The following is a 14,028-nucleotide window of genomic DNA, read 5'->3' as shown; positions in this document are numbered from 1 at the left end:
CTCTGTTAATGTTTGAAAAAATCAAGTGGGTACAAAACTTGATGTTTTTGTTTAAAACCAACTCCATGCTTTGCACTGAGTTTAATTTGAGTTTTATTTAAAACTTTAAATACTGCAGATATACTGTTAAGAAATAAACATTTTAATAATTATCCCACTCAATGGTGAAATATGTAATTATCAGTATAAAGCTAAACACTTGCAATGCAAAATTCCTTTTTGTCATTAATTTCTCATTTGCATATTATGCATTTAGTGTATCTCCATATTGGTGAAAGAGGAATCACATTTCCATGTAATTATCTAAGCATTTTTAAGCAGTTTTATCCAGAAAAGCTGTGCAATATAATTGTCTCCTTACAGAATATCTTTCTCTCTGCTTATCATTCCAGGATCAAGTTGTAAAAGAGGATAGCATTGAAGCAGTAGGAAAGAAATTACATGAATATAATACCCAGTTCCAAGAAAAAAGCAGAGAATATGACAGACTCTATGAAGATTACACAAGAACATCTCAGGTGAGCTAGATTTGAACTAAAGGGAGAATGGTAAGACTTCGTAGATTTTGGATATTATTGTGAATTCACATTGTCATCTTCCTACTCCTCTCTTCCACCACCACTGCATTGCCCTGATGTGCTTGTTCAGACTATGCAATTGCTTACTCATGTTTGAACAGCCACCTGTAAAGTTAAGCTGCCCTCTGTCCAAGTCTGATAGCTCCATCCAAAGCAAGTACATAACTGTCTTGATTTACCACCACTTCTGCCTACTGACCTCATCAAGCTGAGTTACGGTTTTCAAGGCACATTTGCAGGGAAGCATTGCATTTTATTATGAGTTTTTGAAGGGTCTGGTTTACTTATGCCAGATAAAGAGATGACATGTGTAGACAAAAATGCATGGATGAAAAGAGGCCTCTTTCAGCTTAATCAATTATTAGCCATGCCTTGAAGTGCCATGAATTAGTCCAGTTTTACAGACCCAGAATGAAGACTGCTTCTTAAAGTGTGCAGGAAATACACCTAAAAATAATTGAAGATAATTGGAGAATTGCTGCCAACTTGAACTAATGACTTAAGACTTTGCTACCAGCTAGGTATACAGGGGCAGGAGGGTAAGCTAGATAACCTCCTGAGACCTGTCAAGGCCATCTTTATTTTAGAAAGCTGGTGTCCCTCTAAGGACTTAAGTTCATACAAAGGGCAAAGTGCACTGCCATAAGGTTCTAAGCATCAATTTATTTATACAACGCAAAGATTGTAACTGATTACTTTTTTAGAATTCTTAAAAAATTAGAAGAAAGAAAACTAGAATTTTTCTATTTCTTGATAAACCTCATCATAGGAATCTTACCATGGTAGCCTTTTGCACAAGCCTGTTGTCTCTGTGCCATGAGGCTCAGCAGACAGAATACATTTTGGTAAAGGGATATTGAAAGGATATTTTTCTACAATATACTGAAGTGTTTCTGTAATACAAGCCAATAAATCTTCCCCTTTATCTGATAACAACTGTAATAACAATTATTTTATTTTCAGGAAATTCAAATGAAAAGAACAGCCATTGAGGCATTTAATGAAACAATAAAAATATTTGAAGAGCAGTGCCAAACACAAGAAAGATACAGTAAGGAATACATCGAAAAATTTAAACGGGAAGGAAATGAAAAAGAAATACAAAGGTCAGTATTTGATTCTGCATATCAAATGACATGATTTTTTAAAAAACCATAGGCCAACTATAGGTCTGCCTGAAACTGAAGCAAGATGACAATTGAAATTGTTCAGTTGTAAGCAAAGAACCTTCAAATAGGTTAGATGCAAACTGGCAAAATGCATAACTACCTACATCTGGAGAAATAATCTGTTCTCTTAGGTGTCTACGCCTCTAAATAGCAGACTATAAAGTTATAAATAAGAAATCAGAGTGTAACCTACCACATTGTTCCATCTAGAATCATGCACAACTATGAAAAGCTGAAGTCTCGGATAAGTGAAATTGTGGACAGCCGGCGTAGATTAGAAGAAGACTTAAAAAAGCAAGCAGCTGAATATAGAGAGATAGACAAGCGTATGAACAGCATCAAGCCAGACCTCATACAGCTGAGGAAGACAAGAGATCAGTACTTGATGTGAGTATCATGAATTAACAAATTTCGTTTGTTTTTTTTAACGGTATCCAACTTCTGTGACTAAAAATTAATTTCATTTGCAATTATTGTTCAGGTGGCTGACTCAAAAAGGTGTTCGGCAAAAGAAACTAAATGAATGGCTTGGAAATGAAAATGCAGAAGAGTAAGTATTGCAAGATTTAGATATTTCTGGTGTTTCAAATCACCTAAATACAAAAGTGAGATAAAGCATATTTAAGTCTTGGAGCACACAGAGGAAATCTCAAGCATAGGTCTTCAGTAACAATGAACACTATAAAGACATAACAGCCTACATAATGCAAGTATTAGAAAGGATGCTGTCTCACCCCCTTCTCTCCTCCTTTTTTCCGGGAACTTGTTTCAAGTTACTGTAGCAAAGCACTGAAATGTAACTAGTGTATTTTTCTTACCAGCAAAATTAAGTTCATAAGGTGTTAGTGCCTTAGAGAGATGTCATACGGATGGATAAAGTATTCAGAAGTTCTCTTAGGCATGAGCAGGCTTTTTCCAAGTCTTAACTGTGGTATCATCGTGTTATCCAGTATAGGGGTACCCACATTATCATGTCACATTGCTGTTGGCGATGATAAATTTGTATGTGCTGGAATATTCTTTGGTTTTGTGGTCTGTTTCATTTTTCTGGAAAACAGCAGGGTAGTAGTCTGTCATTTCAAAACAGTATTGTTTACTGTAAGTTTACAGAGGCTAGGCTGATGAATACATTTAATTTCATTCCTGGGAAAAAAGGCAAAAGGTGCTTGGGTTATGTAAACATAGACCAAATTTAAACAAAAACAAGTCACAAAATAATATCTGAAGCACAGTAACAGTGAAAAATTAACAAACAGAAAAATCAAAATTGTCTCAGTAGTATTGTATTAACATTTTCTGCCTATGTAGTTTCTTGTGCATCTCTTTTATGCTACCTGGTTGAATATACAATGAAAGCAGCAGGCTGACAATGACTCTAGTGCATTCTGCCTTGCATTCTGGCCTTGTCCACATATATTTTAATTTGGCTTGGTTTATTGAGTCTCCTACTGTTATCCTGGAAATTGTGCTTATTGCTGTGGTAGAAGCAGGAGATAAAAAAGACACACACATTTTAAAGCCATGTTGTTTTCTCAGTCTTAGCACAACTCAAAGATGAGATGTTGTAAAATACGTAGGCACCTGTTCCCACTAGTGTTCCTATCACTTAAACAGTAGACAAAGAACACTCTGTGGGTTTAGTGTAGCATCAAAATAGTAAGTGAAACTGTTTAAATAAAATCTTCATTTTCCCTCACTCATACTCCTTGCTGTCAAGTCTGGTAACTGCTGAAAAATTAAACTTCTAGAATATGGCTTTTCTTCTGAAGTTGTATTGCAGTAAAATAAGCAGGATAAAAAACAAGAATTGCTTTCTCTAGATGCTAGTTGAAAACAGAGACACTACTAAATGTATGTGTATGTCATGCAGGTCAAAATAGGGATGGGATAAGGGACCTGGAGGCAGTGCTATCCAAAACAAAAAACCCTTTCTCTTTTATGAAAACCAGAATTCTGTGTGCAATTCCTGATTTCTTTAGGCTACCTTGAGTATCTTCAGAAAGGCAGGACCATGGATGAGTGAGAATTCATCTTTTCTTAGACAAGGAAAACTAATTAAAAGTCTATTACAGAGAGAATAAATCCATCAGCCTAACACAGACTTACTGCAAGCTGAGCAGGAGAGGCAGGGCCAACCAGTGCAGGCTGTTATGGGATTGGGGAGCTCTGGAACTGCAGAATTCCAAAGTGATATCCACACAGCTGAACCAGATGCTTCCTTTTTCAGGGCTGACTTTTACTCAGAGGCTTCTCTGTAACTCTGAATCGGCTTTATAGTTGGTGGCTGCTTTAGTAGAGAAGCATGTATTGCATGCTATTTTCATAATCTGCTTATAAGGAGAGAGAGAGAGAAAGAGAGAAAGCACTCCACTATTGCACCTTTTCACAAAGCCATTCCCCTATAAATAATTAATCTGTCTCCCTGTGCAACTGCTCAGAGGTTCTCCAAGCAGCAGCTGTAGTTGATACATTGTATGATTTTTCACTGCTGACCAAATGTTCTGATCTTTGGAAATGAAGCTGACTCAGTGGGTACTGATTTTGTTGGGCTTGCTATTTACCAAAACAGTGAGCAATGGCAGAAGTACTGAAGTGCTCACAGCATATCCTGAAAAATAACACATCATCTTATTATGGTGGAGTATTACTTGGTTTAAATCCCTAGTTTTACCAAGGAGGCATACTGCTAACCACTGTAATACAGAATAAAGACTATTTAATTAGTGGATTTTGTTCTATGTTTCACAAACACATTTTTCATTTTTGACAGTCAATACTCTATGGTAGAAGATGATGAGGACTTGCCCCATCATGACGAGAGAACGTGGAATGTGGGAAATATCAATAGAAGCCAAGCTGAAAATCTGCTGCGGGGAAAACGAGATGGAACATTCCTTGTTCGAGAGAGCAGCAAACAAGGCTGCTATGCCTGCTCTGTTGTGTATGTACCCTAACTTGTGAGCAGTATAACCAGCATGCAAGGGGCCACCTTCAGCTGGGGGCAGATAGACACTTGAATATGCACAATTCCTCTTGGATCTTTTTCTTTAGGCTTAGAAGCAGGTCAAGGGGTCTTGAGGCTGTTCTTATTGCTGCTTCATTTCCTACACAGCTCCAACCTGTGTCACTCCCACAGAGGAGCCTCACTCAGATGGGAAACCAAAACATGTGTGCACTTCTTTCTGTGCAGCTGCTAAGTCCTCCCTATCTCCTGCCCCCCTAAGCTAGGATGGCATTCACAAATTTGGACTAAACATAGGTTTTTACCATTATCCCACCACAGAACAGAGGAATTCTATGTGCTGAGTAGCATCTTAAGATGTGTTGCTAATACCTTATTTTTTATCTTAATTTTCTTGTACTCACAAACTAAAAATTGGTTGGTTTTGTTTGTTTTTTTTTTAGGGTGGATGGCGAAGTAAAGCACTGTGTGATAAACAAAACACCTACTGGGTATGGATTTGCAGAGCCATATAACTTGTACAACTCGCTCAAAGAACTGGTGCTACATTACCAACACACATCCCTTGTGCAGCACAATGACTCTCTCAATGTCACACTAGCCTACCCAGTATATGCACAGCAGAGGCGATGAAGATCTTAATACTCTGGGTTGTTTGTTGTTTTTTTTAAAGAAATGATTTGGCAACATTGAGGCCTCTGGAGAGAAAAGGCTCCATTCAGCTTTACTCAAGAATTTGCAGTATCAAAGCTATTTGTCTTCAGATGGGACTAGAGATTTCCTTCACAACTGCAGTGGGAGAGATCACAGTGTTATGCTGTGAATCTGTTTGTAATCTGAAGTGTTTTTTGGGGTTTTGTTTTGTTTTGTTTTGTTTTTTTTGTAATTATAAAAGAAAAACACAAGAGAAAAATCCAAACCTGATCTCCCTGCAGGGACAATGAGGCCTTTAAGCATGGTGCTTGTTTACGACCACTTCTGAAGCTTTACCAGCTAGAACATTGGATTATCCAGACACAAGGTATAAGAGGTCTGTGTCATTCAGTTATTGGAATTTCGTGGTCACAGTCTGACTTGGAATGGTGTTGCTGCACTCAGTGGATCCAGACATACAGCATTGTGGTTCTGTTTTGGTTTCTGGTGAATGATATGTAGCAGAGTGGCACTTTCATTTCTAAGGGACACTTTAAAAGGACATCAGTTACAGTATATTGTTCAGAGTAATTGTAATAGCAAAGTGCCAGGAAGCGTTTTGTTTAGATGACTAAAAATCCTGTTTTAAGAATATATTTAAGACTGAAGAAAACAGGATTTTCAATGGCATACAGTGTATAATAATGTACATAGTACTGGATGACTAACTATAATTGGTGGAAACTGTCAATACCAAACTGCTTCAGTTTTTCCTTTTCTGTTCGCTAAAAGCTGAATTTTTAGACTATGCTATGCAATACTAAATTTTCTTTAGGCTGTAGTATTCTCTCAAGTATATCTACAGATTAAGCTTATTTTTCTTGGGTTTTTGTCTTTTTTTTTTTTTTTTATTTCTTTTACCTAAGGATATTTTTCCTGGTGATTATTTTTTGTTAATAATTTTTTGTTGTTTTTTTGTTTGTTTGTTTTTGTTTTGTTCTGTTTTCATGTACAGGGGGCCAGCAAGAGTTGGCCTGAGAATTAAAACTATGAAATATTTTGCAATTTTCATTGTACAGAATATTGAGCTACTAGCTCAAAGTTTAAAAAGTTGGTGAATTTTTTTTTGACTAAATATTTTGTTGGGCAGTGCCTGATAAGCTTCAAAGCTGCTTAATTCAATAAAAAATATATGAACATTACAAAATATCACTGAGTCCAACAATACTGTTTCAGAGATAACTTTAGAATACGGTACCATGCTACATTTGCTTCTTGAAGCATTTTGAACTTCTGTCATGATTGTCTTTGTATATGGAAGACAAGAAAAATAATGTATCCTTCTTTGATAGTGACTGCAGAAAAACATGGGGATATTTTGCTACTGCAGTGTAGAGTGTAGATAGTTTGGATCTCAGAATGAGTCCACCTTCACAGTAAATAAATGACTTCTTGACCTCCTATGACAGAATTTTTATCAGCCTGCAAAGGTATTTTCATTTCACATGAAGGAAGTTTCTCTAATCTGTTGCCTAGGTTTGTTTTTTGTACTAGTATTGTGGGAAAAAACCAACTTCCACTTCTACTGAGAATATTTGGATACAATATAGAACTAATTAAGACTGGAAAATGTCTTTTTAGAAAATGATTAGGCTATGATATGTATTTTCAAAAGTCTGTATACTGAGGCAGTATCAAAGTGAACACTTACATAATTTCAGGGCAGCAGAGACTTATAAAGTCATGGTTCAGTTAAAGGAAACATAAACATAATTCTCACTAAAGCAGAGTTACCTATAATCCTGGGATAGTTCACAATTAATGGTTTGCAATGGTTATTTATTGTCCTGACCACTGATGAAATTCACATGTTGCAAATCAATAAGTAATGAAGTTTAGAGAAATCATGGAAAAGATTTGGCTAAGTGAACATATGAAATTATTCTTCCCCCAATATGCAAAAGATAAGATCCATTACTATTAAAGAGAGTTGCACACACAATCACAAGAGTGAGACCCATGGAGTTCTCTCATAATAGTTCTCTCATAATAGATAGGTTAGTAATCCTTGTGTTTTGTTTCAAAGTATGCAATGCTTTTTTAAGCTATTGGAAATAATAATTAGAAATTTGCCAGTCTCCAATAATCCTTATATTATATTTTCATTTTTGCATTGTTACTTCAGTTCTGAGGCTCTAGGGCTTTTGATTTTATTTTGACTTCATGGTCTCTTTTTCTGTTTTTGTTTTGTTTTTTTTGGTGGGTTGTCTTTGCTTTCCTATGGGTGTATTTTTTTACTAGAATTTATATCAGGAAACAAGATTCAACAAATATTGTTTCATGATAGTCATCACTTAGAAATTTATTCTGAATATTTTTCCTGAATAGAAGTTAAGTCTTCATGCCTTCCCTTCCTCATTCCACACTTTTTTCAGGCCTGTAGGACCATGTGCATCTGTTATGCTAATAACTGGTTTATAGTAGGAAAAACACCAACAATTACTCTAGCATGCCAGTTATACTACTGGGCTTGAAGTTACAGATTAGTTCAATATACAGCAATTTAACTCTTGTAGCAATCCAAGATATTCTTCGACATATATTAGTTTCTGAATGTTAAATATTTTAAGAGTAAAATTGTATTTTTTTCTCTGTAGGCAAAATATATGTAATCTGAATTGATGTTTCACGTAGCATTTGTCAAGAAATTTTATCATAGTAAAGCATTTGGATCTAATTTTCCTCACATTAAGCAAACCCCTGCTATGGGGCCATATCCTTAGCATGCCCAGCCCAGTATGGAATATAATTTGTTCCTGTGTGCTGTGCAACTTCTCTTTGTGTGTGGCTGTAGCAGAAAAAAAAATACTGTGTGTGCAGATTTGACACTTGCTTTTCTTGCACAAGCAACAATGAGAAATAAGCACTATGTTGTAAGGATGAGTGCTTAGGGCTTCTTAAGGGGATGTTCTGCCTACACAGGGTCTGTGCAATTTGCGGGGATCATTTATGCCCTCAAATTGGCATGAGTGGGTTTTCTTTGGTACTTACATATTTTGTGGCCTCTGCATTTCTCTCCCTCCTTAATGCACAGAGCTAAGTCCTGCCAAAGGCCCTATTCACTGCAGAGTTGTTTGTCTTTAATGTACCATATTGTTCACTCCAGTTTTGATTTGATCTCAGACTACTATATACAGAAAAAAAATCATGGGGATATAACTGAAGAAACACAGTGTTTTCCTGTATTTCTATTGATGCATAGTTTTTTTCATCTAATATAATTCATGGATGGGCTTTATTCTGTTACCTTTTTTTATTTTTTTATTTTTTTGGTTTTGGAAACTTTTTGTTTTATTTCCAATCCCTGAGTTATGCTGCACTGCAGCATCTCTTTCACAAAGCCTTTGAAAGGCATGAGACATAGCAAAGAGAACCAAAACTCACAAGCAAAATCAAGAGTTTCTGATATACTTAAGTTGAAATATGAATTTGCAGGTTGGGGATGTGTATCTGTGCGTATTCGTACACACTTGCTGTGTTTATGTACGAACAGTTCCCAATATAAATGCATTTTCACACAACATGATCATTTTGCTGAAATCAGTAAGTGATATCATTAACTTTGTTTAGACGCACACATGCACACTAGACCTTTGTGGGTGCAGCATGTTTCCAGATACAGTTAGAAAACTGAGTTTATGTGTTGTTGGATAGTTTCTTTAAAAAAAAAAAAGCAAAAAAAAAAAAGCTTGTCTGTATGGTTCTGTTATCTTGTCAAGCAATCTGTAAAACCAAATCTTCAGATTTTCTATTTGGTGTCAACTGTTCTGTAGTGAAAAAATGGCTTTGTCTTGTAATTGGCAATGAAATTATAACGCTTGGGAAAACATTCAGATGCTTCTAATGGGGAAAACTGCCGATTTTCACACAGTGCTTTTGCTATGCATGGTATTAAGTTGGGAAAGTGAATCCTGATACTGTTTTTTTCAGGGTCACTTTAGAAATGGGCAGCTCAAAGCATAATGCCTCCCATGGGACAAGGTTACAAAGTGCGACATTTTATGTAGAATCATGTTCTGTTCACTGCAGTTGAGACTAAACTGTACGAGTTGGTAAGGTTACATTGCGCTTGTCCTGGTGAGATTGCATTAGCTGCCCAATATGCTGCTATTTTTTTTTTTTTTAATTCTTGTTTTTTGAAAATAAAGCTCTGTTCTGTTACATGTCTTTAAAACATTAAGATTACTTTGTTTTAAAATTGTCGTTAAGGAGGTGGAGGGTAAAGCAGATTGTAAATTGCCTTTACAAGGCAAAAGTGAAAACATGCCTCCTTAAAATTTTGTTCAAGCTGTAGAGTTGATGGAGCTGTGTCTTGTTTTTGAGTTGCTTTAAAAAGTGTAATAAGTCTTCAAGCAGAATAAAGGTTGTTTTGAAACTGCAGTTCAGTTGTTGAGGCTTCAATAAGGACTGAGATGTCTATTTACCAGTATCCTTGTCTACCTCGTCCTGTCTATATGTGGCCTTCTTTGAAAATGATACCCAAATGCTTTTATTATTAGAGGAACTAGGAAGCAAATAGTTTCAGCTGACTCACAGCCATTTTGTGTCTTGAACTGAATGAGGTAGTTGAATAGCTCCAAAATAACCTGTCAAACAGTGACAAAATGACAGTTTTGCTCATCTCATACTATTGCAAAAACAGTACAATACTCATGATCTGTGAACTGCCTCTTGCAGTGCAGGTAGTTATGGTTCTCCTGAAAAGAGTGTGAGTTTTATCACTGATTTCCATGAAGCCAGCCTGTCAGCTTTTGCAACTGTAAGTCATTTACCAGCTTCATGACTGCATCTAATTGTGAAAACCAGCATAAGACTGAAGAAGTGGGGGAAATATGGGGGGAGGGGTTTGGGTAAGGCCAATTGTGAATATTGTTTGCTACCCCTCATTATTGGTATATGGTATCTGACTTCTTCAAGCTCATTCATATGTTGCCCCAAGGGAGGTCCTCCGGGGAAGTCAGCCAGCTACTCTGGAAGAAGAAGGAGATTCCTATTCCCATTCTGTCCAAGGTTTCCATTCTAAAATTTGCTTACATATTGCTCACACTAATGTGGAAATACATTTGACTGAGATACTCAGCACAGACTTGAACAGTTTTTAACAGCCACAACATTGTCACAGGCCCTTAGAGATTCTTACAAGAAACTTAGACTACAGGCTATTACTATATTTTTAGCCTGCTTAATAGCAAGTGGGGCTTGATCTCCAGCACTTGCATCTGTTGCAGTTTTTTTCAGAAGGCAGATTCTTTTGTACTGACAATGAGTTTATCTCACTCCTGCCCCCTGGACCAATGTTGGGGACCACAAAGGCTTCTGCAGCCACAGAGTCATCACAGAAAAAAAAAGGTGAGCTAGGTGATGAATCATGTTTCATCTATCATCATCTATTGGAGAGAAATTAAGACTGATGGATCATAATCCAGAAAAATCTATGGTCTGGCAGACTTCTTGGCAGTATCATACATTGCATAGGAATCACTCTTGGCAGACTAGAAAAGTAGTTTGCAAAAATGCCATTCTATTTTTACTGTCTGCAGACAAACACTCCTCCACTTTCCCTCTCTGCTTTCTTGCTAAACTTTGATGGTCACAGAACCATAGAGAAAACCGCTGAAATCTGTCCTTGTGCACATACAAATGGGTGTGATATTTTTAAAGCTTGGGAATGCACATGGGTTGGAATTTTTTCTCCCAAAGTTGCTTGACTTATGCAAAATTGTGTGCAAGTAACTTCACACAAATCCCTATATCTGAGCTGTGAAGCCAAAAAGGGGAGGGAAAGTTTTAATACTCACTGTTGCCATTTCCATGGCTCTGCAGGGACCAACAGATGCTCCCAGGCCTGCAGCCAGGCACAGAAGGGCAAGGGGAGCACTTCTGAATCCCTGGGCCACCTTTCACTGCCCTTAACAGCATTCCCAGCCGTCATGGGGGAAGAGCTGCTCCTGTTCATATGGGGACTCTTTTGAAATGATTGCCATTAGGACACACCTAACATTCACCACAGGGGCCCCATTCCCTCATTTAGAGGGTGCAAACTGAGGAAATAGCAAACAGCAGAGACTTTCCAGCATCCCTGACTGGAAAGAAGGCTAAAAATAAGTGGTTTTGCTTTCCCTGCAGGACGGCCTGTGAGGGAGGGAGGTCAGACATGCTTCCAGACAGACATGGACTGCACGAGAGGCAGCAGGCCTTCCCTATTGCCTCTGGTACAACAAAAAGCAGGAACTGTGAGAGCACTGCGTGGTTCTGGTGTCTCTCTTTTTATGTCTCTGAGGGCCTATGTCCTCAAATACATAGACCACCAAAAAGAGAAATTCTGCTGGGACCTTCTAGATAAACAGATATTAATTGATCAGCCACTATTTAAACTTTGGATAATCTTTGCAGGGACAAGCCTTTTGACCTCTGATCAAGCAGTCAGATAACCAGAAATGCCCTTCTTTGAAAAAGCAGGGTTTCATCCATGGCTTGTTTTCTGCCAGGATGTCACTGCAAGGACATCACTTGTGCCACTCTGTCCTCTATGAAGAAATAACCTTTGCATACTAAAAATGGAGGCATTTAGGGCTACTGATTTAAATGTGCAAATATTGACAGGAGTAAAATTTAACAGGGACCACACAAAAGGATCTAAAGCCTACCATTCTCAGGCCTTTGAACAAAGAATATTGACAAAACAGGACATGAATTTAGTTAATTCAGATGATGATTTCACTGTCATGTGTCTGGTATTCCTAACTCATATAGAAGACCTGAGAGAAAAAATAATTAATTCATACCTGAGAGCATTTTATCCTCTATAAATGTTTCTACATGGTTTACTTTTTTTCCCCAAAAATCTTGTGCTTGGTATAAAACAAATATTGCTCAATTCATCTTTTCCACTTTTTTTCCATGTTGTAACTGGTGGAAGTCCTTCAAGAGTCATCCATGGGGTGTTAGGTGAAACATACACACTGAGAGTCAATGTTTGGAGTCAGTTCCACAGGGAATTGTGTGCCTTGTTTGTGTGACAGGATAGTCCATTACCCCTGCCTACCCAGTACCCATGGCAGTGGTTTATGGCTTTCATGGGCCCTCATGCCTGTCGCTGCACTCAGAGCAATGAGCAGTAAGCTTTACCTATCTAAAAGGTATAGCTACTCTTAATAGCTTGTGTTAAGGCTGAATGGGAGTAGAGACCTCATACAGCATGATGTGGAACCACGAGAGGAATGCAAATCAGCAGGTGTCAGAACTGGAGCAAGACCAGGGAGCAAAGGCGAGAGGAACAGCTTCACACCTCTCACTGTAGACTGAGCAAGCACCTCTCACCCAGACTGCACCGTCCAGTTGCCTTCCACCTTCCCTGTGAAATACAGGCAGGATTGTCTTTGGGTAAAGGCTCTCACTTAAAAACATCAGCTATTTGTGTTCTCATGCAATTTGCAGCTCTTCCTTGTTTCAGAAAGACAGTGAGTTTGAACATTAAGAAGTGGGATTCATCTCATCTAATTTTAAGCACATAAAGGCTTGTCATCAAAGCTGTCTGGCAAAACCTCTCTTCAGAGAGACAGGCAATTCCCCAGAGTGATTCAAGCCACCTACCTCAGGCACTATTCTTAGGATGCAGTGAATCACTCTGTGGAATTGTTCCACTGACTGGAAGGAGAGCCCAGGCAAATGGTTTATGCTAGATGTGCACCTTTCATGTGGCTAAGGTTAGATGAACTCAGTCTCTTCCCTGCTGATAAGCAGTTCAGTTTTAGTCTTTCCAGTACCAGCTGCAATGTCTCCTGCTCTTAGGCATAATGATAAAGGACAATTAATTTGGGTCTGGAATTTCAATTGGTTTACAGAACTTGGGTTTTTCATAATAATTGCAAGGGTGACAGGTTCAAAAAGATGCTGCTCCATATCTTCCTTGGAGATGTAATGCTGGACTCCACACAGAGGAATCCAGATAAGCAGTAATGCCGTGATACCACTGCCTTCTCTTACTGCTTCAGGGAAAAACCTGGCACTACCTCAGATATGGCTTATCAGTGCCTCCCAACAGCTTGTCTTTGTGAGGGCTATAGACCTGTCTTTTGTGGAATAATTTGGTCTCTTGCCAGCCATGTGGTCACTGAAAAGACATGGATGAAGAAGATGCTGCTAGTTTTTTCCAAGTAAGATCAGTTTGTTAGACACTACATCTATATTACCTTTCTTATCCAGAGGAAATTTAGGGAACTTGATTTTCTTTCCTTCCAGTTGGTTCATAGCCAAGACCACAGATTGGGGTATTGTGATAGTAAAACTAAGATAGGAAAGACTTCAGTCAAATTACCTTCCAGTCAGACTGAGTTCTACCTCAGGGCAGGACAGCTGTGTGAAATCCCCCAGGCATCTACTACATGAAAAATTCAAGAAGGTGGTAGGTCCTATGTGGTTTTTTTGGGTACATGAGTGTCTGCATACCTACTCCAGTTAAACCATACCTTCCAGTGCAGAATGTTTACTGGGAAGAGTCTGGAGACAGCCCGGGGAGTTTCCCCATCCAATGAAATGGAAAATCAGGCCTTGAATAGCTTCAGTGGCTAGAGCAGATCCAGTGTCAGGTCAAAGGCAGGAACATTTCTGGAGAAGCTTCAGAAGT

The 14,028-nt window shown here is 38.1% G+C and overlaps 1 protein-coding gene and 1 long non-coding RNA gene across 6 annotated transcripts in view; one reads left to right on the top strand and one right to left on the bottom strand.

Annotated features, from left to right (window-relative positions):
- Positions 1-9,782, top strand: part of PIK3R1 (phosphoinositide-3-kinase regulatory subunit 1) — a 62,214-nt gene extending 52,432 nt beyond the window's left edge. For all 5 annotated transcript variants that reach the window (XM_086869273.1, XM_023944496.2, XM_023944498.2 and 2 more), the window contains 6 exons: positions 393-518; positions 1,542-1,684; positions 1,958-2,134; positions 2,229-2,297; positions 4,518-4,688; positions 5,153-9,782. In XM_086869273.1, the coding sequence (XP_086725399.1) occupies positions 393-518; positions 1,542-1,684; positions 1,958-2,134; positions 2,229-2,297; positions 4,518-4,688; positions 5,153-5,342 (876 nt within the window). In that variant the 3' untranslated portion in view covers positions 5,343-9,782. The remainder of the gene's footprint in view (positions 1-392; positions 519-1,541; positions 1,685-1,957; positions 2,135-2,228; positions 2,298-4,517; positions 4,689-5,152) is intronic.
- On the bottom strand, positions 76-14,028 carry LOC111941373 (uncharacterized). Its single transcript, XR_002869986.2, has 3 exons — positions 13,871-14,028; positions 3,854-4,074; positions 76-2,794 (listed from the first exon to the last, which is right to left on the bottom strand). It is a non-coding gene; the product is annotated as an uncharacterized LOC111941373 (long non-coding RNA).

This window comes from Cyanistes caeruleus, chromosome Z (assembly GCF_971803275.1).
Source record: "Cyanistes caeruleus chromosome Z, bCyaCae1.hap1.1, whole genome shotgun sequence".
In the NCBI taxonomy this organism is placed as follows: Eukaryota; Metazoa; Chordata; class Aves; order Passeriformes; family Paridae; genus Cyanistes; species Cyanistes caeruleus.
Note: the sequence above shows the minus strand (reverse complement) of the source record. Positions and strands in the feature narration are given on the sequence as shown.